This window comes from Pan troglodytes, chromosome 12 (genome assembly GCF_028858775.2).
Source record: "Pan troglodytes isolate AG18354 chromosome 12, NHGRI_mPanTro3-v2.0_pri, whole genome shotgun sequence".
Lineage (NCBI taxonomy): Eukaryota > Metazoa > Chordata > Mammalia > Primates > Hominidae > Pan > Pan troglodytes.
This window is the reverse complement of record NC_072410.2, coordinates 26,210,712-26,234,469: the sequence shown is the minus strand read 5'-3', so window position 1 is coordinate 26,234,469 and position 23,758 is coordinate 26,210,712. Positions and strand designations below refer to the sequence as shown.

The 23,758-nt window shown below is 52.1% G+C and overlaps 2 protein-coding genes across 3 annotated transcripts; both read right to left on the bottom strand.

The window, feature by feature from the left end:
• Nucleotides 1–1,988: 1,988 nt before the first annotated feature.
• On the bottom strand, nucleotides 1,989–8,141 carry ANKRD23 (ankyrin repeat domain 23). The gene is made up of 9 exons (XM_001151487.5): nucleotides 8,042–8,141; nucleotides 6,442–6,588; nucleotides 6,137–6,262; nucleotides 4,864–4,989; nucleotides 4,493–4,591; nucleotides 4,309–4,407; nucleotides 4,074–4,172; nucleotides 3,804–3,902; nucleotides 1,989–3,721 (listed from the first exon to the last, which is right to left on the bottom strand). Exons 1-9 carry the CDS (start codon nucleotides 8,066–8,068, stop codon nucleotides 3,626–3,628), a joined length of 918 nt encoding a protein of 305 aa, XP_001151487.1. The 5' UTR covers nucleotides 8,069–8,141; the 3' UTR covers nucleotides 1,989–3,625.
• On the bottom strand, nucleotides 6,455–22,200 carry ANKRD39 (ankyrin repeat domain 39). 2 transcript variants are annotated; one of them, XM_054678645.2, is made up of 5 exons: nucleotides 21,979–22,187; nucleotides 18,425–18,528; nucleotides 17,488–17,691; nucleotides 12,352–12,527; nucleotides 6,455–6,588 (listed from the first exon to the last, which is right to left on the bottom strand). In XM_054678645.2, the coding sequence occupies exons 1-4, from the start codon at nucleotides 22,076–22,078 to the stop codon at nucleotides 12,384–12,386; spliced, it is 552 nt and encodes a 183-aa protein (XP_054534620.1). In that variant the 5' UTR covers nucleotides 22,079–22,187; the 3' UTR covers nucleotides 6,455–6,588; nucleotides 12,352–12,383. The 2 variants fall into 2 exon arrangements, with proteins under 2 accessions (XP_054534620.1, XP_063645642.1); XM_063789572.1 differs by lacking the exon at nucleotides 6,455–6,588 and having other exon boundaries at nucleotides 12,123–12,527; nucleotides 21,979–22,200.
• Between the last annotated feature and the right edge of the window lie 1,558 nt (nucleotides 22,201–23,758).

Here is a 23,758-nt window from a genome sequence, read left to right as displayed (position 1 = left end):
TGGACACCTGTGTTTCACTTTAGTGGAATATTCCTGTCTTTCACCCATTTTCTGATTGGATTGTTTCTTCTGTTGAGTTTTGAGAGTTCTTTGAGATTCCTTTATGGGATTTTTGGTTTCCATTGGTCTGTAGCTTATCTTTTTCACCCCTCCCCCTCCCCCCCCCCTTTTTTTTTCCTGAGACAGAGTCTCACTTTGTCACCCATGGTGGAGTGCAGTGGCACAATCTTGGCTCACTGTATACTTGACTCCTGGACTCAAGCAGTTCTCCCTCTTCAGCTCCCCATGTAGATGGGACTATATCACCACACCCAGCTAATTTTTTTTTTTTTTTTTTTTGAGATGTAGTTTCACTCTTGTTGCCCAGGCTGGAGTTCAATGGCGTGGTCTCGGCTCACCGCAACCTCCGCCTCCCAGTTCAAGCGATTCTCCTGCCTCAGCCTCCCGAGTAGCTGGGATTACAGGCATGTGCCACCACGCCTGGCTAATTTTGTATTTTCAGTAGAGATGGGGTTTCTCCATGTTGGTCAGGCTGGTCTCAAACTCCTGACCTCAGATGATCTGCCCGCCTCAGCCTACCAAAGTGCTGGAATTATAGGCATGAGCCACCATGCCCAGCCTATGCCCAGCTAATTTTTTATAGAGATGGGGTTTCACCATGTTGCCCACACCTGGTCTCAAACTCATGAGCTCAAGTGATCTGCCTGCCTCAACCTCCCAAAGTACTACAATTACAGGTGTGAGCCACCGTGCCCGGCCATCTTTTCACCCTCTTAACAGGGTTTTATACAGAGCAAAAGTTTTCAGTTTTGATAAAGTCCACTTTACTGATATTTCCTTTATGGACTGTTGCTTTTAGTGTCGCATTTAAGAACAACTCTACCTAGTCTTAGATCCCAAAGGTTATCTGTTTTTTCCTAAAAGTTTTATAGTTTTAAATTTAAGTATGCATGTGAGCCATGTTAATTTTTGTATAATGTGTAAGACTTAGGCTAAAGTTCTTTTTTTTTTAATCCTATAGCTGGTGCAGCTGCTCCAGCACCGTTTGTTGAAAGGCTGTCCTTCCTCCATTGAATTACTTTTGCACCTTAAAGTCAGCTGGGCATATTTGTGTGGTCCTGTTCCCGTGATGACCTCGGCTCTGTCGATCTGTGTGTCTGTGCCTCTGCCAGCATTGCACTCTTGGTTCACATAGCTATATAGTAGATCTTGAAATCAGCTGGACTGATTCCTCCTCTCACTCTATTCTTTTTCAAAATATTTTTGCTATAAATTTGTATATGAATTTTAGAATAACCTTGTCTACATCTACAAAACATCTTCTAGGATTTTGATAGGAACTGCATTTAACCTGTATGTTAATTTGAGGAGAATTGATATCTTTACTGTATTCTGTCTAGCAATCCATGAACATGGCATGTCTATTTAAATCTTTGATTTCATCACATTTTATAATTTTCAGCATACAAGTCCTTGCATATTTTGTTAGATTTAAACCGAAGTATTTCCCTTTTTCAGCAATTGTAAACAGTACATATTTTTAACTTTGGTGTCTACATGTTCATTTCCAGGAGGTAGAAACAGTTTTTGTGTGTTTATCTTGCACCCGAGATTTTGCTGGACTCCCTAGTTGGCTGCTTTCTGTAGATTCCTAGAATTTCCCACATAGACAAGCATGGCCTCTGCATGAGAATACCTGGATCCTCCCCTCAGGGCTTCTGACTTAGGGTCTGGACATCAGGACTTTTTAAACCTTCCTGGTGATTCTGATAAGCAGCTGAGGTGGAGAACCACTGCTCTTTGACCTTGTCGTCAGTGAGCAGAGGTGCCTTAAGCACAAAAGCCTAGTGCCAGGACCCCGCATCCCGCCCACTCTGCTCTCGGCCTATCTTGCTGTCGGCCGGCATGGCTAACAGGCCTGGGCCCTACCAGACAGTCCCTAGTGACTGAAGCATGGGCTCCTCTCGGCCCAGGAAAGACGGCTAGGCTGTAATGGATAGCCAGTTTTAATGAACAGAGGATACTGATTGGTATAAAAAGGTGTGTTTGTCACTGAGGTGTCCTCATTTTCTAGATGAGGAGTTGTCTTCTCCATGGTCTTGAACGCCTGCTTCGCCATGGCACCAGCGTCTGGGTGCACGCTGGCTGTCGCCACAGGGCAGGAGCTGCTCATGGAAAGGTGTGTGCCCCTAGTGTGGAGCACTGGTCAGCTTTTCCACATAGTAACAACAGCCTTGTTCTGGGCCTGAGAAGGCCACCAAAGGTAGACGAAAAAGAACCATGGCCAAATGCCTATCAATCAGCCCGGTACCTAATGTAACCCAGGACCCATGTGAGGGAGGCTGAGCCTTCACCTTTCAGCCCTTCCCTCAGCATGTGGTTCTCAGTTTAGGGCAGAGCTTCTTAAGATTCACTTTCTGGCGTTTAGGGGCCCAGCCCCACCAGCAGTACAGGCCTACACCAATGTAATTTGAAACGTACAGACGGTGGAAGAGGAAGTCTAGGGAGCTTGGGTCCTTAGACCACCAGGGAGCAGGGAAGGGATGGGAAGGGCTGGGGGGCGGCGGGGGCTCACCTTCCTCTGCTTCCCTGTGGGCTGGGTTCAGAGCCCCTCAGTGTCCTGGCCTCCCAGGTGGGATCAAGCAGGGTGGGTGCAGCTGCAGCGTTCCAGGCAAGAGCTCAAGCTCCAGTACCAGGAACATAAGGGGACATAAGAGCCTCAGGCAAACTAGGGTTACGGGCCACTGCCCCAAGAGTTGAGTGGGCCACAAGCAATCCCCAGTGCCCAGGCACTTCCCCATGAGAGCCGCCAGCAGGCAATGGTGTGCCAGGCCGGCCTGAGCGGGGCCAGTACACAGTGGGTGCGAGGCTTCTCTCAAATGCGCGCTCCAGCTCATCAGTCTTAGGGCTTCTGAGGCAACCTAGTGGGTCCTGGACTTCTGTTGCTGTGGGGCCTCAAACCTGTTGAGTAGCCACCTCAGATGACCAGAACCCACCTCCAGAGTTCCTATGACCAAAGTTGTCTAGAGCCGCTCCGGACACTGCCAGGGTTGCTACTGACAGGAATGGGGTCCCCAGAGAAAGCCATGCCCACGGGCATCCACCAGCTGCAGACAGGCCCGGCCCCTGCATGGGCTGCCTTGGCTGCGCCTTGTACATCCTGGATGGCATCTGCCGGCCACGGGCTGAGTCCCCACACACAGAGACTGGCCCTGGAGAGAGCAAGGCAAGCCCCCTAACCTAGGACAAGTGGACACTGAGGACTCCCAGACCCAGCCCTGGGTGGCTCCAGCTTGGGACTGCTCCCTTAAGGCTCCTTCTTGGCCCTCACTCTCCTCCCCTTCCTGGCCCTCATCTGGACCCGCGCTTTCTGCTGCCTCGTGGTCCTCTGCTCCAGCCCTGGGAGGGAACGCGGCTCCCCTGACACTCGAAGCCAGGGAGGCCTCTCTCTTTGCCTGCTGGGCCCGGTGCCGCTCCTCAGTTCTGCCAGGGCTGCTGAGGAGGCACAGGCCAGAGAGGGAGGAACCGGGGCTGAGGGCAGGAACCACAGAGGTGCAGACGCGGGGGCGGGGCACAGGATGGAATGGTGGCAGTGCGAAAGGTGCGGCGGGGGGCGGTGCTGCGGTCAGCACCGGGTGCGGGGATGCGCCACGTGGGCCTGCAGGGCCTCCCGGATGCCGCGCTGCCAGTCTCGAGCCAGCTGCACCGGGGTCACGGAGGCCTGGGAGCAACGGTGTGGGTCAGTCCCTTGCAGGCGCTCCACCCGCCCTCGGGTCAGGAGCCAGGGCTGCGCCCACACTCACCGCGTTCCGCACCCCCAGCTCGGCCCCATAGAGCAGCAGTAGCTTCATGGCTTTGTAGCTGCCGTGCCGCACGGCCTCGTGCAGAGCCGTGTCCCCTTCCTGCTGAGAACGCAGGCAGTCAAGCTTCTGCCTCCGCGTGCTGCCCTCCTCATGCAGGAAGGTCAGGGCTACTGTCACCGAGCAGACAGCACCTCTGGTCCTGGCTGGGGCTCCTCAGTCCCTGCCCCTCTGGAGCTGTCCGAGCCGGAAAAGACCAAGCGCCTGCCTTACCTTATCCTGTGCGTTCAGGTGGGCGCCACACTCGATGAGGTGCTCCAGGCAGTCGGGGTGCCGGGTGCGCACTGCCACGTGCAGGGGGGTGCTCCCGATCTGAGAGTAAGTGGGGGTCAGTGCTGGGTCTGGATTGGTGAGGCCTCCCTAACCCATGGGACTACGTGCTCTCTTCTCCAGGAACAGCGTCTGCTCCCGTGTTCCCGACAGGCCCCCAAAGCACCGTGCCCCTCACCTTGTCCCGGGCATTGACCCGGGCTCCCTGGTTAAGCAGCTGTTTGAGGATGTCCAGATGTCCTCCGCGGCAGGCCCAGAACACAGGTGTCCTGTCCAGCTGCAAAACAAAAGCACCCAAGCACTCAGCTGCTGGGATGTGAAGCTGGGCGTCGACCAGAGGCTGGGCCTTTCCCCATCCTCACCAAGTCTCGCGCGTCCACTGTGGCACCTGCCACCAGCAGCTTGTTCACCAGCTGGCTGTGACCCTTCAGACAGGCCCAGTGCAAGGCGGTGCGGTGGAGCTGGGGGCAGAGATGGAAGATTAGGCAGAGGGAGTGCAGCCACCCCTAGAGACCCCACGCGGTCCCCTTCCCAGGGCCAGGTCCCTGAACGGAATTGCCACTTCCCCCACCACGCGATGGGCCGCTCCCTCCCCTCCGTCTGCAGGCGCCACTGGATTCATGCCCATAAGAGTGAAAATCCCTGCAGCCTCCTAGGCCAGGACTTGAGCACACTGAAGGCAGCGCTCCTGCAGCTGCAGCTGCTGCCGGCTGACTCACCCAACCTGTGCTACCTTGTCATGGGCATTGGGGTCCCCTCTGTCTGTCAGGTACTTGTCAATCAGGTACTCCTGGTTCTCAGCAGCTGCCTTCAGGAACATCTCCAGGCCCACAGGCTCCACCTGGGCCTGGGGCTGCGGCTGGGTCAGTTGAAGACAAGACCAAATCACTCCCGAAGGCCGCAGGTGCCCAAGATGTCACAGCTTCACCAGTCTGGCCCACGGGTCCCATGCAGCCCACCAAGGAACACTGCTGGCTCGTACTAATGCAGCTTCTTATTCTAATCCCACGCCAGGAGATTGAATAGACTGTGTGTGTGTGAGCGTGTGTGTTATGGATTGAGTTGTATCTCCCCAAGATTCATATGAAGTCCTAACCCCAGGTACCTCAGAATGTGACCTTATTTGGAAACAGAGTCACTGAGGATGTAATTAGTTAAGATGAGGTCACACTGGAGTATGGTGGGCCCCTCACCAATATGACTTGTGTTAAAGTGGGCTCTAATCCAATGTGACTGATGTCCTTATGAAAGGGGACACATGGGCCAGATGCGGTGGCTCATGCCTGTAATCCCAGCACTTTGGGAGGCTGAGGTGGGCAGACCACAAGGACAGGAGATTGAGACCATCCTGGCTAACATGGTGAAACCCCATCTCTACTAAAAATACAAAAAAAAATTAGCCGGGCGTGGTGGCGGGTGCCTGTGGTCCCAGCTACTCGGGAGGCTGAGGCAGGAGAATGGCATGAACCCGGGAGGCAGAGCTTGCAGTAAGCCGAGATCGTGCCACTGCTCTCCAGCCTGGGCAACAGAGCGAGACTCCGTCTCAAAAAAAAAAAAAAAAAAAAAAAAAAAGTTGGGGGAGACACGTGGACACAGGCATGCACACAGGCAGAACGCCCAGCAAACATGAAGGCAATAGTTGGGTGATACATCTACAAGCCAAGGAACGCCAAAGATCACCAGCATCCACCAGAAGCCGGAGAGGCATGAAGGGATTCTCCCTCACCACCCTCAGAGGGAACCAGCCTCGCCAACACCTTCCTCTTAGCCTTCCAGCCCCCAGGACTGTGAGGTGACACATGCCTGCTGTTGAGGCTGTCCAGGCTGTGGGACTTTGTTATGGCAGCCCTGGCGGACACATCCGCGGGGGCTCTGGAGTGGATTTAATGGGCTCCCCAGGCACTGGCTGTGTGGTCCTGGCCTGCAGTGCCCACTCCGCCCCAAGCCCTTCCTCTGGAACTGGAGCCCTGGTGTGTGCACTGCCCTAACCCCGACCTCCCACTCACCTTAACCAGGGGCTCAGGTTTCCTGGGGGGGACTCTGTGTCTCAGTCGCTTTTTCCGTCTTTGAACCAAGTTTTCCAAGTCAGCCAGGTTATCCAGATTAAATCTGGTACTGTTAAATCTTTCAAGCTGGGGCAGAAGACAAGACCATGCCAGCCATCAGCCGCTGGTCAAGAGATCTCTCTGCCCTGCCGACAGGAGACACCAGCTGCTCAGGCTGCCCCACCAGAGTCCCTCCAGGCCTCACTGCTCAGCCGGCCTCAGGGATTAGCCACTGCCCCCAACCCCCGCCCCCGCCCCTCTCTCACTTTCTTCTTCTTCTCTTCTTCCAATTTCAGCTTCTCCCGGGCCACAGCCTCTTGGGGGCCCCTCCTCCAGTCACTAGGCCAGGCTCCAGGGTCAGGAACTCCATGTCCAAATCCCAACACTTTCCCTTCAACTCTTTCTCCACTTACCTGTAGGAACAGGATATGAGTACTGAGTTGGGAAAATTGGAGGAACCCTTAGAAAACAGAGCTGTGGAGTACCAGGGAGCTGTCTTATAAGGGCAGATGTCACAAGGCTGGTGCCCGGGATGGGAGCCGGCCTCAAAGCTCCTGCAGTCCAGAGTGCTGGCAAGCTCCCTCACCCCGTGGGTGCTGCAGGCTCCGCAACTGTGTCATCAGCTGACACCCAGGGGGACAACAGATCCCCGCCTACCCTGCTCCTGTCAGCAGGAACACAGCTGGGGGGACATGAGGCCACAATCTATTTATACTGCTGGGCATTTGCCCAGGTAGCCTCAGGGCAGATGACACCTTAGCTTCCCCCATGTTGTTCTTAAGATTCCTACCAGATCATACTGACTGCCACCTGACTCCAAGCTCAGAGGGACAGAGAAGTCCCCCCGGGGTAAAATTCTAAATGCCTGGGTTCAGTTCTCGGCTCCTTTTGAAGCTACATTTAAGCTCAAACACTTAAGGCAATTGCCTAAAGGAGTTGTGAAGGTTATGAGTTATTGGGACCTGTGCCTGGGGCGAAGCCTCCGTAGCAAACACCCATGCTTCCTCCCACCGGGCCCCACCTCAGGAGTTCAGGAGCTGGGGAGCACTGAGGAATCAGCCTGTTGTGGGGAAAGAACAGGGTGGAATGATAGGGTAACAGATCCTAGGACTTTCTAGTCAGGTAGAACCATATTCCTTCTAAAGAACTCTAGCAACCTAACACCTCCCTGCCATTTGCCTCCCGCCAGAGGCTGCACCAGGCTGGGGCCAGCAGCCCACAGATGGGCTTGCTGGGCCTCACACCCTCCAGGCCCCTCCTCACTCAAACCGACATCCCTAAGAGTCACTGTTTCCCTCACTGCCCAGGGAGCGAAAGAGCACCCTTCCCCATCCCCAAGGCAGCCAGGCCCTCTGGCCATTTCCAGAGCAACAACTATCATGGTGCTTAAGCTGAACTACAACCACCACAGCCACACTTGCATCTTCCAAAGTAACCTGCCATTTCCTGTTCCTCTTTCACCATCACTATCCAGGGCAAAACTCAACTCAAGGATTTTCATGTTTTCTTTCCCATTCGACTTCCCTCTCTTGCTCCCTAACCCCCTCACCACCTCACATGAGAACCGAGCAGACACACCAGAAAGAACTGCACGCTCAGCCGGGTGTGGGGGTACATGCCTGGAGTCCCAGCTACTTGGGAGGCCCAGGTGGGAGGATCACTTGAGCCTGGGACTTCAAGGCCAGGCTGGGCAACATAGCAAGACTCCGTTTCAAAAAATACAGATTTTTATAAAAGAACTGCATGCTTCCCTGCACCTAAGACTTGACCCTCACACCACAGAAAGAAGCTGCCAGCCCTCTCTAGCCAGCCTCCTCCTATCAAGCCGGTCCCAGGGTGCCTCCCACCTCCGTCCCACCTCCTTACCAACTGCTGAATGCTGATGAAGTCCATGGTCCCCCCTGTTCCTCACACCCCCCAGTGAGAAGAGCTGAACTGCTCAGCCCTTTATAGGAGCGCCTGGGGACGGGCAGGGGTGGACAGGGAAGGACTGGCCCAGGTGCAAGCCCCTGGGCCAGATGACTCTGGGACTCTGTCACACCAACTAAAATACCAGTCTGGGAATGCAGCCCACTGGGGAAAAGAAAAGGAGCTGTTTGGAGATGAGTTGGCTGCATCCTCGGACACCCACTCCTGCACCTCTGCCATGCCCCACACCTACTCAGGGGCCATTTAACCAACACACTGCTAGCCCAGATTTGGGTGAAACGTGTTCCCCTCTCCTAAGTTTAGATGCCACTCCTGAAGAAAGCCCAGCCTGGGCCTCCATGTTGTAGGGCCGGCTGCCTGCGAACCTGAAAGCCCAGCCTAGGTGGCTGAGCAAGGAGGCTGGAAGCCTGAGGGGGGTGGTCGGGAGGGGCAGGAGCGGCCAGCCTACAGCCTCAGCCCTCATGGTGGCCACGTGAGGAAACCGTGATCTCCCAACTTGCAGTTTCAAGGCTGCCCTTCCCTTCCCTGTGCTGTGGGTTTCTCGCCCCCGGGCTCCCCCGCTCCTCCCTCAGTGCTCTGAGAGCACATGGCAGCTGCCCCAGCCCCGAAGCCAAGCCTGGCGCCTGTCCTCGGGCCTCTGGAAGTCCTCCCCGCCCCTCCACAAGCCCCTACCAGACGCTCTCCAGGGACGGAGTGTGCCCCTCCAGCCACAGGAAAGGGCAGACTGATCCGCCTCAGGTCCCGGGATGGAATAGTAACCATGAAATCCAGCCGCAGAGCAATGTGTCTCAAGCCACCAGTCACCCTTCCTAATTCTCAGGAAGCCAGGCATGCCCTTCACCCAGCTGAACCTTGAACTCCGCCTTGGCCTTTGCAAGGAAATCAGCCAGTAAATAAGACCCCAAAATCAGAGCAACCTGAGAAGACATGACCAGGGTACAAGGAGGAAGAACTGTGGCCAAGGATGGCCACAGGCCCCAAATGGCTGCCCAGCTCCCAAAGAACTGGCCTCTTGGAAGGGCTTCCACATTTTCAGAGAACTCAGGAAAAGGCAGAGCTTTCTTAGAAAACTCAGTTCTTGGCCCGGCAACAGTGAGACTCCGTCTAAAAAAAAAAAAAAAAAAAAGAAAACTTTTTTTTTTTTTATTTTTTGAGACGGAATCTCGCTCTGTGGCCTGGGCTAGAGTGCAGTGGCGCGATCTCGGCTCACTGCAACCTCCACCTCCCGGGTTCAAGCAATTGTCCTGCCTCAGCCTCCCGAGTAGCTGGGATTACAGGCACCTGCCACTATGCCCAGCTAATTTTTTGTATTTTTAGTAAAGACGGTGTTTCACCATGTTGGCCAGGCTGGTCCTGAACTCCTGACCTTGTGATTCACCCGCCTCAGCCTCCCAGAGTGCTGGGATTACAGGCTTGTGCTATCGCGCCCAGCTGAAAACTTAGTTCTTAGGCTAAATTTAGGGTGCTTTTTTCAGACAAAGGTGTTCCTTGCTTTTTTTTTTCTTCTTCTTTTTGAGATGGAGTTTCACTCTTGGTGCCCAGGCTGGAGTGCAATGGCGCGATCTTGGCTCACCGCAACCTCCACCTCCCCGGTTCAAGTGATTCTCCTGCCTTAGCCTCCCGAGTAGCTGGGGTTACAGGCACGTGCCATCACCCTGGCTAATTTTGTATTTTTAGTAGAGATGGGGTTTCTCCATGTTGGTCAAGCTGGTCTCAAACTCCTGACCTCAGGTGACACCCAGCCTGTTCCTTGCTTTTGGTTATGAGGAGGGAAAGAGTCATCTAAAATGAGGGCAAAGGGGCCGGGCGTGGTGGCTCACACCTGTAATCCCAGTACTTTGGGAGGCTGAGGTGGGCAGATCACCTGAGGTCAAGAGTTCGAGACCAGCCTGGCCAACATGGTGAAACCCCGTCTCTACTAAAAATATAAAAATTAGCCGGGCACCTGTAGTCCCAGCTACTTGGGAGGCTGAGGCACAAGAATCACTTGATCCCTGGAGGTGGAGGTTGTGGTGAGCCAAAATCGCACCACTGCACTCCAGCCCGATGACAGAGCGGGACTCGGTCTCAAAAAAAAATAAAATAAAATGAGTGCAAAGAAACAAGAAAAAGTAAGACTGGCCACCACTGTCCACTCCAACTCACAAACACCCCTCAGCACGTGGCACTGGAGGAGCGGCGTTTTGCACCCCCAGGCTTCAGGGAAGTTCTCAATAGAAAACCCATTAGTTGTCTCATATGACTGGTATTAACTCTGACTTAAAAAAAAAAATCAAGCCAGAAACAGTGTGTTGAACAAGAAAGGAAAAAAGATTCCTTATTAAAAGTTCAAACATAAACAGAAGGCTCAGGACCTCCTTGACTACCTCTCTTGCCACGTGGCCCAGGAGAAACCATGGCTGGCAGTTTAACAGCCACCCTCCTGCTTCTGCTCTGTGCATTTTGTGGATGCACATCCACGTTTTTCTTTTCTTTTGAGACAGGGTCTCACTCTGTTGCCCAGGCTGGAATGCAATGGCGCGATCTCGGCTCACTGCAACCTCCACCTCCCGGGTTCAAGCGATTCCCCTGCCTCAGCCTCCAGAGTAGCTGGGATTAGAGGCACCTGCCATCACATACGGCTAATTTTTGTATTTTTAGTAGAGACAGGGTTTTACTGTGTTAGCCAGGATGGTCTCGAACTCCTGACCTTAGGTGATCCTCCCACCTCGGCCTCCCAAAATGCTGGGCTTACAGGCATGAGCCACTGCTCCTGGCCTACATCCACGTATAGATCCATACATTTATACATGATCTTAGCCAAAAGGCTGAGAGGCAATCACATTCTACAGGCATGTTCTGTGTGAAGGGGGTCCCACTGTGGACACGAGCAGCAATATCCTGTCAGCACGCTGCGCTCTGCTGTGCAGCCGAGAACTTGGATCTGCAGAACTCAACCACTCCCTATCAGGGAGGAGTCGGTTCTCTCTTTTTTTTTAACATTACTCCCCATGCTCCAATGCACATATTTGTAAATGCTCCTGTAAATAAACATCTTTGTAACCATGGAAGAACATCTCTCTACATAGCTACAGAGAAATCAAATTATTGGTTCTGCTCATTTAAATTTAAATAGATACTGTCAAACTGCCATCTACAGTAGCTGTACCAATTCCCATGAATGGATATCAAGAAACAAAGACAGCACTTTGGGAGGCCGAGGCGGGTGGATCACGAGGTCAGGAGATTGAGACCATCCTGGCTAACACGGTGAAACACCGTCTCTACTAAAAATATAAAAAATTAGCCGGGCCTGGCGGCGGGTGCCTGTAGTCCCAGCTACTTGGGAGGCTGAGGCAGGAGAATGGCGTGAACCTGGGAGGCGGAGCTTGCAGTGAGCCAAGATCGCGCCATTGCACTCCAGCCTGGGTGACAGAGCGAGACTCCGTCTCAAAAAAAAAAAAAAAAAAAAAAAAAGAAAGAATAAAAGAAAGAGCATAAAAGAAAAAAAGGGAAAAAATTAAATATACATATATAGAACAAAGGATCAGGATCTAGAATATCAACACTCCTACGAATCAATAAGAAGCGTTTCTAAAATCGGCATGGGTAGGCAGCTCACAGAAGACACAGGTGCTCAACCTCACTAGTAACCAGCAATGAAAAACGAAACAGATGAAACGGCACTTTTCTCCCTTCGGACTGTTGCAATCAATGAAATCATGGTATGCGCAAAGTGCTGATGAGGAGCTCGGGAAGCGGGCCTCCCTCAGGCTGCTTGCCACGTGCCAGGCACTCTCTCGAGGGCTCTCCCAGTGCACACTGACCTCGTCCCACAATGACTCTGAGGCGGGCCCTATGATAACCACTCTCATTACAGAAGAGGAAATGGAGGGGCAGACAGCTAAAGTGACTTTTACCAAGGGCATTCAGCTAGAAAGCAGCTTCTCACATAGTCCCTACTTTCTTCTAATACTTACATAGTTTTGTGTTTTTATATTTAGATCTTTAATCTTGCAATTTATCTTTGGGTGTGGGATGAGGTAAGGATATAACTTTATTTTTTTCCAAATAAATAGATGTCTCATATGAACTAATTTAGAATATGATCATCTGTCCAGTCTTAAACACTTTTAGCCACACCAAATCTACTCCCTCGCTTCCACAGTGACCAGACTGGGGCTCTTCCTGGGTGGTCTGGCCTCAGTTCCCTGCCCAGCAGCATGGATGCTGACCAAGGCAGGGGCTTGGAGAACTGGTCTGTGTACCCTTTAAAGGCAGCTGGAGACAGGGTGGCGGCTCAGCTGGATAGCAGGTCCCGCAGGTCACTGTTGCAAGGCAGCAGGTCACATGCTAGCCGTGCCTTTCGGTCCCGGATGGCCTTCAGGGCTGGGCTGTGTTGCAGGAGGAGGGAGCAGATGTCCCCGTGACCCCTCTCAGCAGCCTGTGGAGAGAAAGGCTGGAATCAAAGGGCATACCCCCCACTGGGCTCTGCTGTCTCTTGTTCCACTTTCAGTGGTTCTTCCTTCTAAAAAAGAGGCCTCTCTGGGCACAGTGGCTCACGCCTGTAATCTCAGCACTTTGGGAGGCCAAGGCAGGCGGATCACAAGGTCAAGAGTTCAAGACCAGCCTGACATGGTGAAACCCCATCTCTACTAAAAATACAAAAATTAGCCAAGTGTGGTGGCACGTGCCTGTAATCCCAGCTACTCAGGAGGCTGAGACAGGAATATCGCTTGAACCCGGGAGGCAGAGGTTGCAGTGAGCCGAGATCATGCCATTACACTCCAGCCTGGGCGACAGAGCGAGACTCCAACTCAAAAAAAAAAAAAGAGGCCTCATGGAAATAGACACAGCTGTTTGAGTAGATTTCTTCTAATTCCTACCAAATCCCAGTGACTTTATTCTGATTTGTGGAGTATCCCAGTGCCATTCTCGCAGTTAGCCTGAGTTTTTCTTTCTTGTGTCCTTTGCCAACTGTCTTTGGCCAGACCTACACATTAAAAACAAGTACAGCACCTTGTATCTCCAGGCATCTCTCACAAACCTGCACACATCACCTAGAGGGTGCTGTGCACTGTGGGCACAGGAGGCACCAGACACGGCCCCTACCCATTGGGAATTTTATTTATTTATTTTCTTATATTTTTAAATTTTTATCATTGCGTTTTAGAGACGGTCTCACTCTGTTGCCCAAGCTGGAGTTCAGTAGTGCAATTATAGCTCACTGCAGTCTGCAATTCCTGGGCTCAAGTGATCCTCCTGCCTCAGCCTCCCAAGTAGCTGAGATTGCAGGCGTGCACCACTATACGTGGCTAAACTTTTTTCAAAAAATAATTTATTTTGAATTTTTAAAAATAGAGACAGGGCTGGGTGCAGTGGCTTATGCCTGTAATCCCAGCACTTTGGGAGACTGAGGTGGGCAGATCACTTGGGGTCAGGAGTTCGAGACCAGCCTGGCCAACATGGTGAAACCTCATCTCTACTAAAAATACAAAAATTAGCCAGGCGTGGTGGCATGTGCTTGTAATCCCCGCTACTCGGGAGGCTGAGGCACGAGAATCGCTTGAACCTGGGAGGCAGAGGTTGCAGTGAGCCGAGATTATGCCACTGCACTCCAGCCTGGGTGACAGAGCGAGACTCCATCTCAAAAAATAAAAATAAAAAAAAATAAGAGACAGGGTCTTGCCATGTTGCCCAGGCTGGTCTCGAGCTCCTGAACTCAAGCTATCCTCCCACCTTGGCCTCCCAAAGTGCTGGGATTATAGGCATGAGCCAAAGTGCCTGGCCAGGAAACTTTTAGATTGGCAGGGAAAGACTGGGGCCTAGTTCCCTGTGTTCTCTTCTTCTCTTTTAAGGTAGGAGACCCCAATCCAGATGTCAATTTCTAACCTACCTCCCCCCAAAAATAATAGAGTTAAGTGATTTACATAGACTATCTTATTTAACTTTCAAAATAGCCCTCACAGGCAAGAATCATCATTATTCCCATTTTACAGATGAAGAAATGCAGGCTTAATAAATGCCTTGCCCAAAGTCACAGGGCTAACGTGTCCACCTGGGATTCTAAACCAGGTTTGCCTGAACTCTTAATAACTCTGTGAACCACTATTATTTCCTACTCCTCCCAACAGACAAATTGATAGACTACAGGGCTTTTGAGAGGTATCAAAATTAACACTAGTGGCAACCACTATCCCAAATTTGAATCCAAATCTTTACTCAGCTGGTCCTCCTAATGAGTACAGACACAAAGCTCTCAATTCCACTGCCTTAATTCAGGCAGTGGGATGTTGTCAGCAGTTGTGAGATGCATCCCAAATAATTTTTACAAAAAATAAAATACCAATGTTTGCAAATAGTTTTAAAAGACACATACACAGGCCAGGTGCGGTGGCTCACGCCTGTAATCCCAGAACTTTGGGAGGCCGAGGGAGGGGGGATCACCTGAGGTCAGGAGTTCGAGACCAGCCTAGCCAACATGGTGAAACTCTGTCTCTACTAAAAATACAAAAAATTAGCCAGGCGTGGTGGTGTGTGCCTGTAATCCCAGCTACTTGGGAGGCTGAGGCAGGAGAATCGCCTGAACCCAGGAGGCAGAGGTTGCAGTGAGCTGAGATTGTGCCACTGCACTCCAGCCTGGGCAACAGAGCGAGACTCTATCTAAAAAAAACAAAACAAAACAAAAACAAAAACATACACAATAAAGAAAAATTCACATATCTCACATTTGCATTATCTGCATGAGAGAAAAAGGGATGGAGATGCACCTAACTATGGGTAACACCAGCCAGGTATACCCACAACAGCATCCTGGCTGTTTATATCTGTCATGTGAGTTGTAGCAGTAAAACGTCTGAGCAACACCATTAAAAATAAACAATCTGTCTATCCAATTGGCAATGATTTCTTTAAAAACCCAACATTCAGCTGTTCACTCAGCACGTATTCACTGGGCACCTGTGCTAAGTGCTAAGCCTGCAATGTTTTTTTGGGTTTTTTTGAGACGGAATATCTGTGTCACCCAGGCTGGAGCCCAGTGGTGTGATCTCAGTTCACTGGAGCCTCCACCTCCTGGATTCAAGCGATTCTCGTGCCTCAGTCTCCTGAGTAGCTGGAATTACAGGTGTGTGCCACCACACCTGGCTTTTGTTTTTTTTTTTGAGACAGAGTTTCGCTCTTGTTGCCCAGGCTGGAGTGCAATGGCGAGGTCTCGGCTCACAGCAACCTCTACCTCCCAGGTTCAAGTGATTCTCCTACCTCAGCCTCCCAAGTAGCTGTGATTACAGGTACGTGCTACCACGCCCGCCTAATTTTGTATTTTTAGTAGAGACGGGGTTTCTCCATGTTGGTCAGGCTGGTCTTGAACTCCCGACCTCAGGTGATCTGCCCGCCTCAGCCTCCCAAAGTGCTGGGGTTACAGGCGTGAGCCACCACACCCGGCCTAATTTTTGTATTGTTAGTAGAGATGGGTTTTGCCATGTTGCCCAGCCTGGTCTCGAACTCCTGGACTCAAGCAATTAGCCTGCCTTGGCCTCCCAAAGGGCTGGGATTACAGGTGTGAGCCTTTGTGCCCAGCCAGGCTGCAACAATTTGAACAGGACAAAGCCCCAGCTGTCTCTACTGAGACACGCAGACCCCAAACAGGGAATTTCCAGGGGTACAGGAATTAGGAAACGTTGAGTCCATGGCATACAGCTAGGCATACATCCAGGTGAGCTCACCATGTCTAAGGATCAGGAAAGGCTCTCGTGGGGTGTGATGTGTAAGCTGAGATCCAGAAGAAAGGGTAGAAACAAGCCACATAAAAAACGGGAGGGGAGAGGCACCCAGACAGGGGCTAACTTGTTAAATATGGCTCTGGGGGGACAGAGTAGTAGGTTCAAGAAAATTAAAATGGCTGGATGTGGTAGCTCATGCCTGTAATCCCAGCACTTTGGGAGGATTGCTTGGGCCCAGGTGTCGAGACGATAGTGAGAGACCCTGTCTCTACTAGTACTAATAATAATTTTAAAAGCCTGGGCAATGTGGTGAAGCTGTTTTTAGAAAAATTAGCCAGGCATGGTGGCATGCACCTGTAGTCCCAGCTACTTGGGAGGCTGAGGTAGGAGCATTGCTTGAGCCCAGGAGGTCGAGGCTACAAGTGAGCTGTGATTGTGCAGGTGTACTCCAGCCTGGGTGAAAAAGTGAGACCCTGTCTCAAAAATAAAATAAAATAAAATAAAATAAATTAGCTGGTCATGGTGGTGCAGGCATGTATAGTCCCAGCTACTCAGGAGGCTGAGGTGGGAAGATCACTCAAGCCCAGGAAGTCGGGGCTGCAGTGAGTTATAATCATGCCACTGTACTCCAACCTGGGTGACAGAGTGAGACCCTGTCTCAAAAAAAAAAAAAAAAAAAAAAAAAGAGAGAAGAAAAAAGAAAAATTATTAGTAGGGCCTCTGAGTGTAAGAGACCAGGGGACAAGAGCTCAGGAGAAAACTGGAGGGGTGGGGAAAAAAGACAAAAAAGAAAAAAAAAAAAAACAAAAAAAACCTGGAGAAGGGGGCAGGAGCAAACCCCAGGAAACCTTCACAATAACTCATGGACCTGGAAAAAGCAAGCCTCAAGGACTCCAAGTGGGGGTGTGGCATGATCAGAACTGCTTTAAACAATCGCTCCAAGAGAAAATCAAAGAAGGGGCAAGAGGGGACTAGATTTACACATGATTTACACACATATATGATTTATACACATATGCCACATATGCATAGACCGCCTCTCAAAGGTGCCTGCAAACTCAGTAAAGCGGCCGAGCAGGGTAGCTCACACCCGTAATCTCAGCACTTAGGGAGGCAGAGGCAGGAGGATCAATTGAGCCCAAGAGTTTGAGACCAGCCTGGGCAACACAGTGAGACCCCATTCCCCACAAAAAAGGAAAAGCAATCGGTAAAGTGAACGCCTCAAAGGACGGGCCTAGAAGGCTGAGGGATGAGGAGCTGGGTGGGAGGGAAACTCGCTTACATGGCAAGCCCTTGTAGACTCTTCAGATTGTTTACCATGTGCAGGTATTTCCAGCTAGAAAGAGTTTAATTAAATGATCACTCCGGCTAACATATAGCAAGTGGACTACAGGAACAGGCAAGAGTATGTATAAGTTTCAGAAAACTATATGGAAAAGGTTTCATGACATGTCTCTAAGGGAAAGAAAACTAAAGTGCCACTGTACATTTTAATTTACACGCTCAGAAAAAAGGCTGGAGAATTACCCATTAGTCCTAAAGTGATGACAGGTGAGCAAGGGAATTACAAATGATTTTAACTGTCTTCTCTCTGATTTCCTGTTTTCCCCATGTTTTCTACATGAACATGTTATAACTTTAAAAATAAGGAAACGACATTTTTGGAAGGGGGAACGGGCCCACCTTATGCAGACTGGTCATGCCGTCGTCATCCACCACCCTGGGGTTGGACCCATGTGATAGCAGGAGCCGCGCGATTTCAGTGTGCCCGCAGTAGCTGGCTCGGTGCAGAGCAGTGGCACCCCCGTGGGTCTGGGCATCACACTTAGCTCCGCTTTCCAGCAGGAACTGGCACACAGCGTAGTGCCCATTGCGGCTGGCATAGTGCTGCAGGGAACAGAGACCGAGGTCAGATGGGAGAAGCCAGGCAGGCGACAAGGGTGGTATAGAGGTGAGAGCATGGCCCCCCTGCAGCGAGGGGCCTGGAATCATCTCAGGTGCCAACCCCAGCAGTCGTGTGACCTGGGCAAGCTTCTGCATGACTAACCTGAGTTTGTTCAACTGAAAAATGGGGAAAATGATCATTCCTATCTCAAAGAATTGTTACGAAAATAAAACTAAATCATTGGCTGGGCGCAGTGGCTCATGCCTGTAATCCCAGCACTTTGGGAGGCCGAGGCAGGCGGATCACCTGAAGTCAGGAGTTCGAGACCAGCCTGGTCAACATGGTGAAAACCCATCTCTACTAAAAATACAAAAATTAGCTGGGTGTGGTGGCACATGCCTGTAGTCTCAGCTACTCGGGAGGCTGAGGCAGGAGAATCGCTTGAACCTGGGAGGCGGAGGTTGCGGTGAGCTGAGATCGCATCACTGCACTCCAGCCTGGGTAACAGAGCGAGACTTCATCTCAAAACAAAACAAAACCTAAATTATTGATGTAAAGCTCTCACACTAATTTTAAAAATCCAGGTTCATATGATGCTTGAAAAGAGAAATTTTGCTGAAAGAGAAGAAAGGGAGGGAGGAGGTAAAAGGTAACCATCAGTCCCCCTCCTCAGAGAGCAGGTGTCTCCTGAGTTAACGCTTCTGTCTCCTGACCCTGTGCTCCTCCCTAGCTCACCAGCGCAGTGTAGCCGGCCGAGTCGGGCTGACTTGGGTCCTCGGCCTTCTGGATTAAATGCTTCACTCGGCCCAGGTCTCCATTCAGGGCTGCCGACCAGATTCCTGCAGAAAGGCAACCAAAGGACTGAATGATGCTGAATGGGAGTTTCAGTGCTTGCTTTGCCTCTTGACCTCAGTTTTCTTGTCTATAAAGTGAAGAATATTCATTCCTTCAACAAATATCAACCGAGCACCTCCTCTGTGTCAAGGTTTGTTCTGAATGCTGGTGACTTAACTGTGAACAAGACAGATGGGCACATCTCATCAGGACAGTAGGACTGGGCGGACACAGACATCTCCATCCCACTTCAAACACAGAAGTGCTGGATGAAGTAATGTTTAAAATGTTTGGATCTAGAGTGAAATTCAGGTCGGGCTGGGATTACAGACGCCCACCACCATGCCCAGCAAATTTTTCTATTTTTAGTAGAGACAGGGTTTCACCATGTTGGTCAGGCTGGCCTTGAACTCCTGACCTCAAGTGATCCATCTGCCTTGGCCTCCCAAAGTGCTGGGATTACAGGCGTGAGCCACCATGCCCAGCCAGAAACAACTTTTAAAAAATATAATGATGCCTCCAGAAGCCTGCCAAGGCAGTGTGACAATCTCCCACAGAAGAGGATCTCCCTGGTGAGCACAAAGACTGAAACTTGCAAAACAAGAAGCAATCTGCTGCCCTAAGAGACAATCAGCAAATATAGGTGAGATGAGGGGAGTTCGGGGAGTTCAGGGTGGCATGGCGACAGACAACAACTAGCAAATACAAGTGGGAACACGCATGCCTCCAAAGTGAGCCATTATTGCACAATCCAAAAAAGACCTTAAAACAACAACATTGAAGGTGTTCACAGAGACAAAGGGATAGAATCCACAAATCAACAGAACATTAGGAAAAACAAAACAGCCAGATCTGAAACAGGAAAGTTGGTAAATTAAAAAACAGACTCATTGAAACAAAACAACAACAATAGATGGGTCAAAGAGTACTGCAGACCTAGTCAAAGAGAATTAGTGATTTGGAATTCACCCAAAATGTAGTACAAAATGATAAATATAAAAATATTGGCCAGGCGCAGTGGCTCACGCCTGTAATCCCAGCACTTTGGGAGGCCGAGGCGGGTGGATCACGAGGTCAGGAGATCGAGACCATCCTGGCTAACAGAGTAAAACCCCGTCTCTACTAAAAATACAAAAATTAGCTGGGCTTGGTGGCACGCGCCTGTAGTCCCAGCTACTCAGGGGGCTGAGGCAGAAGAATCGCGTGAACCCAGGAGGCAGAGGTTGCCGTGAGCCAAGATCGCACCACTGCACTCCAGCCTGGGCGACAGAGCGAGACTCCGTCTCAAAAAAAAAAAAAAAGATATATTACTGTGCGGATCACGAGGTCAGGAGATCAAGACTATCCTGGCTAACATGGTGAAACCTCATCTCTACTAAAAATACAAAACAAAATTAGCCGGGCGTGGTGGCGGGCGCCTGTAGTCCCAGCTACTTGGGAGGCTGAGGCAGGAGAATGGCGTGAACCTGGGAGGTGGAGCTTGCAGTGAGCCAAGATTGCGCCACTGCAGCCTGGGGACAGAGCCAGACTCCGACTCAACAACAACAACAACAACAACAACAACAACAACAACAACAACGAGTTACTGTAGTGAAGCGGATTAACAAATCTCACAGTTTCTTTTATTTGTGACAACAGTAGCTAAAATTGGCTTATCAAATACACTCTTCCCATTAATGTTTTAAAGAATGTATTTGTTTGCACAAAAAAATGAGGAAATTGTTTGCGGTAAAAATTGTTTTTTATGAAAGCAAGATGCCGGGTGCGGTGGCTCACGCCTGTAATCCTAGCACTTTGGGAGGCCAAAGCGGGCAGATCATGAGGTCAGGAGTTCCGAGACCAGCCTGACCAATATGGTGAAACCCCGGTCTCTGCTAAAAATACAAAAACTAGCCGGGCGTGGTGGCACACGCCTGTAATCTCAGCTACTCAGGTGAATAAGAGAATCGCTTGAACCCAGGAGGCGGAGGTTGCAGTGAGCCGAGATTGCGCTGCACGCCAGCCTGGACAAAAGAGGGAGACTCCATCTCAAAAAAAAAAAAAAAAAAAAAAAAAGCAAGATGATGGATACATCAGAGTAACTGGCCTAACTTTGGATAAGGCAATGTTTACTTCTTAACAGCACAATTGACACTTACGGGCCGGATGATTATTGTAGCGAGCTGTCCTGTGCATTGTACCATGTATACAGCATCTCTCATCTCTACCTACTACACGCCTGTAGCACCCTCCCAGTTGTGACAACCCAAAATGTCTCCAGATATTCAAAGTCCCTTAAAGGGCAGAACTGCCCCCAGTTGAGAACTGGGGTGTTTAGGGAGGGTCTCTGAGGAGATGACATTGGAGCTGGGATCTGAAGAAAAGCATCAGCTAGCTTAACGGTTGTAGGAAGTTCATTCTAAGGAGATGGGACAGCAAGTCCAACGGACTTAACTCAGGAAAAGGTCTTGCATATTTGAGACACCAAAACAAGACCAATGTGGCTGCGGCGTAGTGATTGGGAGAAGAAAAGCATGAGAAATAAAATGAGGAGGAGAAGTAGAACCGGCAGGGGTGGGTCTACAGAGCTTTGTAGGCCATAACAGGGAATGATGTGATTTCTAATTTTCAAAAAGCCGCTCTGGCTGCTATGTGAGAGTAGAAAACCCTGTAGGAAGGCAAGCGTGGAAACAGAAAGACCCTCTGAGGCAACCACTTCAGCAGTGCAGAGGACAGCGGTAGGAGGGGCGGAGGGAAGTAGGCAGGTGCCAGAACCACGGTAAAGGAAGAGTTCCATGAGAATGCTTACACAGCAGTGGCAATCGAGGGCTGCATCCGCAAGGGCAGATGACACAGCACAGTGGTTCCCAACGCTCACAAGAAGCACCCTGGTTTCCCGCCTTCCTCTGTTCCTATTGGCACCATAATCTCTGTATAATCTGGGCCAAACGTGTTACCTCTCTGGGTCCCACAGATGAGATACTGTGCCCTGCCTCGAAGGCTGCCCGTGCGAAGCTCTTGCCATCTTTAAAGCATGCAGGCTGCCTGGCACCCGGGGCTAAACAAAGGCCACTGCTCTCCTTCACCGCGCAGCACTCAGGCCTGCAGCTCCATGCCCCTCAGGTTGGGTGCAATGCCCCAGGTGCAGATTCTGCTCCCCGGGCCCTCTCTCAAACACCTGAGCAGGCTTGTGTCTCCCAGGGGAGGTCGTCCCCCGCTACTCGGGAGGGTTACGGAAACCAGTGCTTCCGCTTCCCCGCCGCCCGCGGGACAGGTGTCTCCTGGCCGAGCTCGTGCGGGGCCCTGGGAGGCTCTCAGTACACGGGAACCGTGGGTCCCGCCCGCCCTCCCGCACCAGGCCCCAAGCCCCAAGCCCCAAGCTCTCGGGGCCCCGTTCATCCGCCTCTCCTTGGCCCCACGCCTCCTCCTTGGGCCGGGGCCTGGTGAGAACCACGAGGGCCGCGCGGCAGCCTCACCCCTCTCGAAGTCCATCTCCTCCAGCGTCTGCTGTACGCCGAGCACCGCGCTGGGATGCGAGCAGCAGGGCCCGTCCGCGCAGGGCCGCGGCGTCGCCATCCCAGCCCCGGCGTCAGTCGATCCGCCACGGGTCTCAGGCTCAGCCTCGGCGGGAGGGGCGGACGCAGGGCCCGCCCCGCGTCCCGGATCTGGCCGCTCGGCGTCCGCGGCTGTCGCCCTAGTCCCGCCTTCTCGCCAAAGCTGACCAATCAAACGCCTAGGCCTTAGCTCGAGAACCAATTGCAACGGTAGGGCGGGGCTTGTTGCGCCCGGCCATGCCCCGAGGCCTCCGAGCGAGGGCGTCCAAGGCTAAGCGGAGGACTGAGGCGCTGGGTTCCGGGAGCCGCGCGCCGCTGGAGGGCCGCAGGGCCGCCTGGCCTTGCAGGGTGTGGGGATGAGGCAGCTGGGTCCGGTCGGGAGCTTTCCCGTTACCTTCGCCATGACCCAGCCGTCCAGCGACCTCGCAGCCTCCTCTCTTTACCGCCCCTAGTCCCTAGGGCAGGGAGGCGCCACGCGCTCCACGGTCTTTTTTTTTTTTTTTTTTTTTTTTTTTTTTTTTTTTTGAGACGGAGTCTCGCTGTCACCCAGACTTGTGTGCAGTGGCGCGATCTCGGATCACTGCAACCTCCGCCTCCCGGGTTCAAGCGATTCTCCTGCGTCAGACTCCTGAGTAGCTGGGACTACAGGCGCCCGCCACCACGCCCGGCTAATTTTTTGTATTTTTTAGTAGAGACGGGGTTTCGCCAGGATGGTCTCGATCTCTTGACCTCGTGATCCACTCACCTTGGCCTCCCAAAGTGCTGGAATTACAGGCGTGAGCCATCGGGCCGGGGCGCGCTCCACGGTTTTTACCCCCTCTTCCTGGCACCACCCCGGACCAAGGCCGACCGCCCCCGGGGCAGCGGCAAAGTGACGGCTGGAAAGGCCTCGAGACGCCCCTCCCCGTACCCTGCTCTTCCTTACAAGTCCAGCAAGGGGCAGGTGGCCACAACTTGTCCTGCCTGTAGCTCCACCTCAGGCAGGGGCAGGGCCTTGGTTTGTGCAGAACCCCCTGGCCCCACAGTGGGCGCTGAGTTTACGGAATCGGTCTTCATGATCAAAACCCACCGGGCGGCCGTCTGCGGACCGCGCACCTTCGCAGCGTGCTCCTCAGCGGACCCCAGCCTTCTCAATTCCCAGTTAAAACCCAGGCAGCTGCCTGCTCAAGCCACGATCAAGTGTACAGGGGAGACCGCCTGATCGGCTTAGAAAGAGTGCATGAACGACAGAATGCAGGCTGGGTTCTGTGCCAGTCCCTCTCCAGGACAGTGGTCTGGTGCACACTGGATGTAAGTTCCTTCCCCCGCTAGTTGGGGGACGGAAGACCCTAGCATTCCTGGTGGGTAGAAGGCTGGAAGTCGTTTCTCCTCCCCTAAGCAGGTTGAGAACCCCATCCTCACACAAGCAACGATCTCATCTCCACAACCTTCCACTCCTTTGGCCCCTCATTCCCACTACCCGTCTTGAGTTCTGGGAAGGCACCCCCCGCTCCCACTCCGCTTCTCCCCTGGACTCCCAGTGCCCTGACTTCTCCTTCTGGCCAGAAGCCAAGGCTGGCTCCCAAGGGGCTATGGCCATGGTCTCGTTCCCAGCCCCGCAGCCACCACTGTGGGAAAACACTAGAGCTGGGCTGTCCCCTCCCACAGGCAGGCAGGGACCACAAAAGTGGTGGCTGCCCTGGGATTGTGGGGGAGGCCCAGT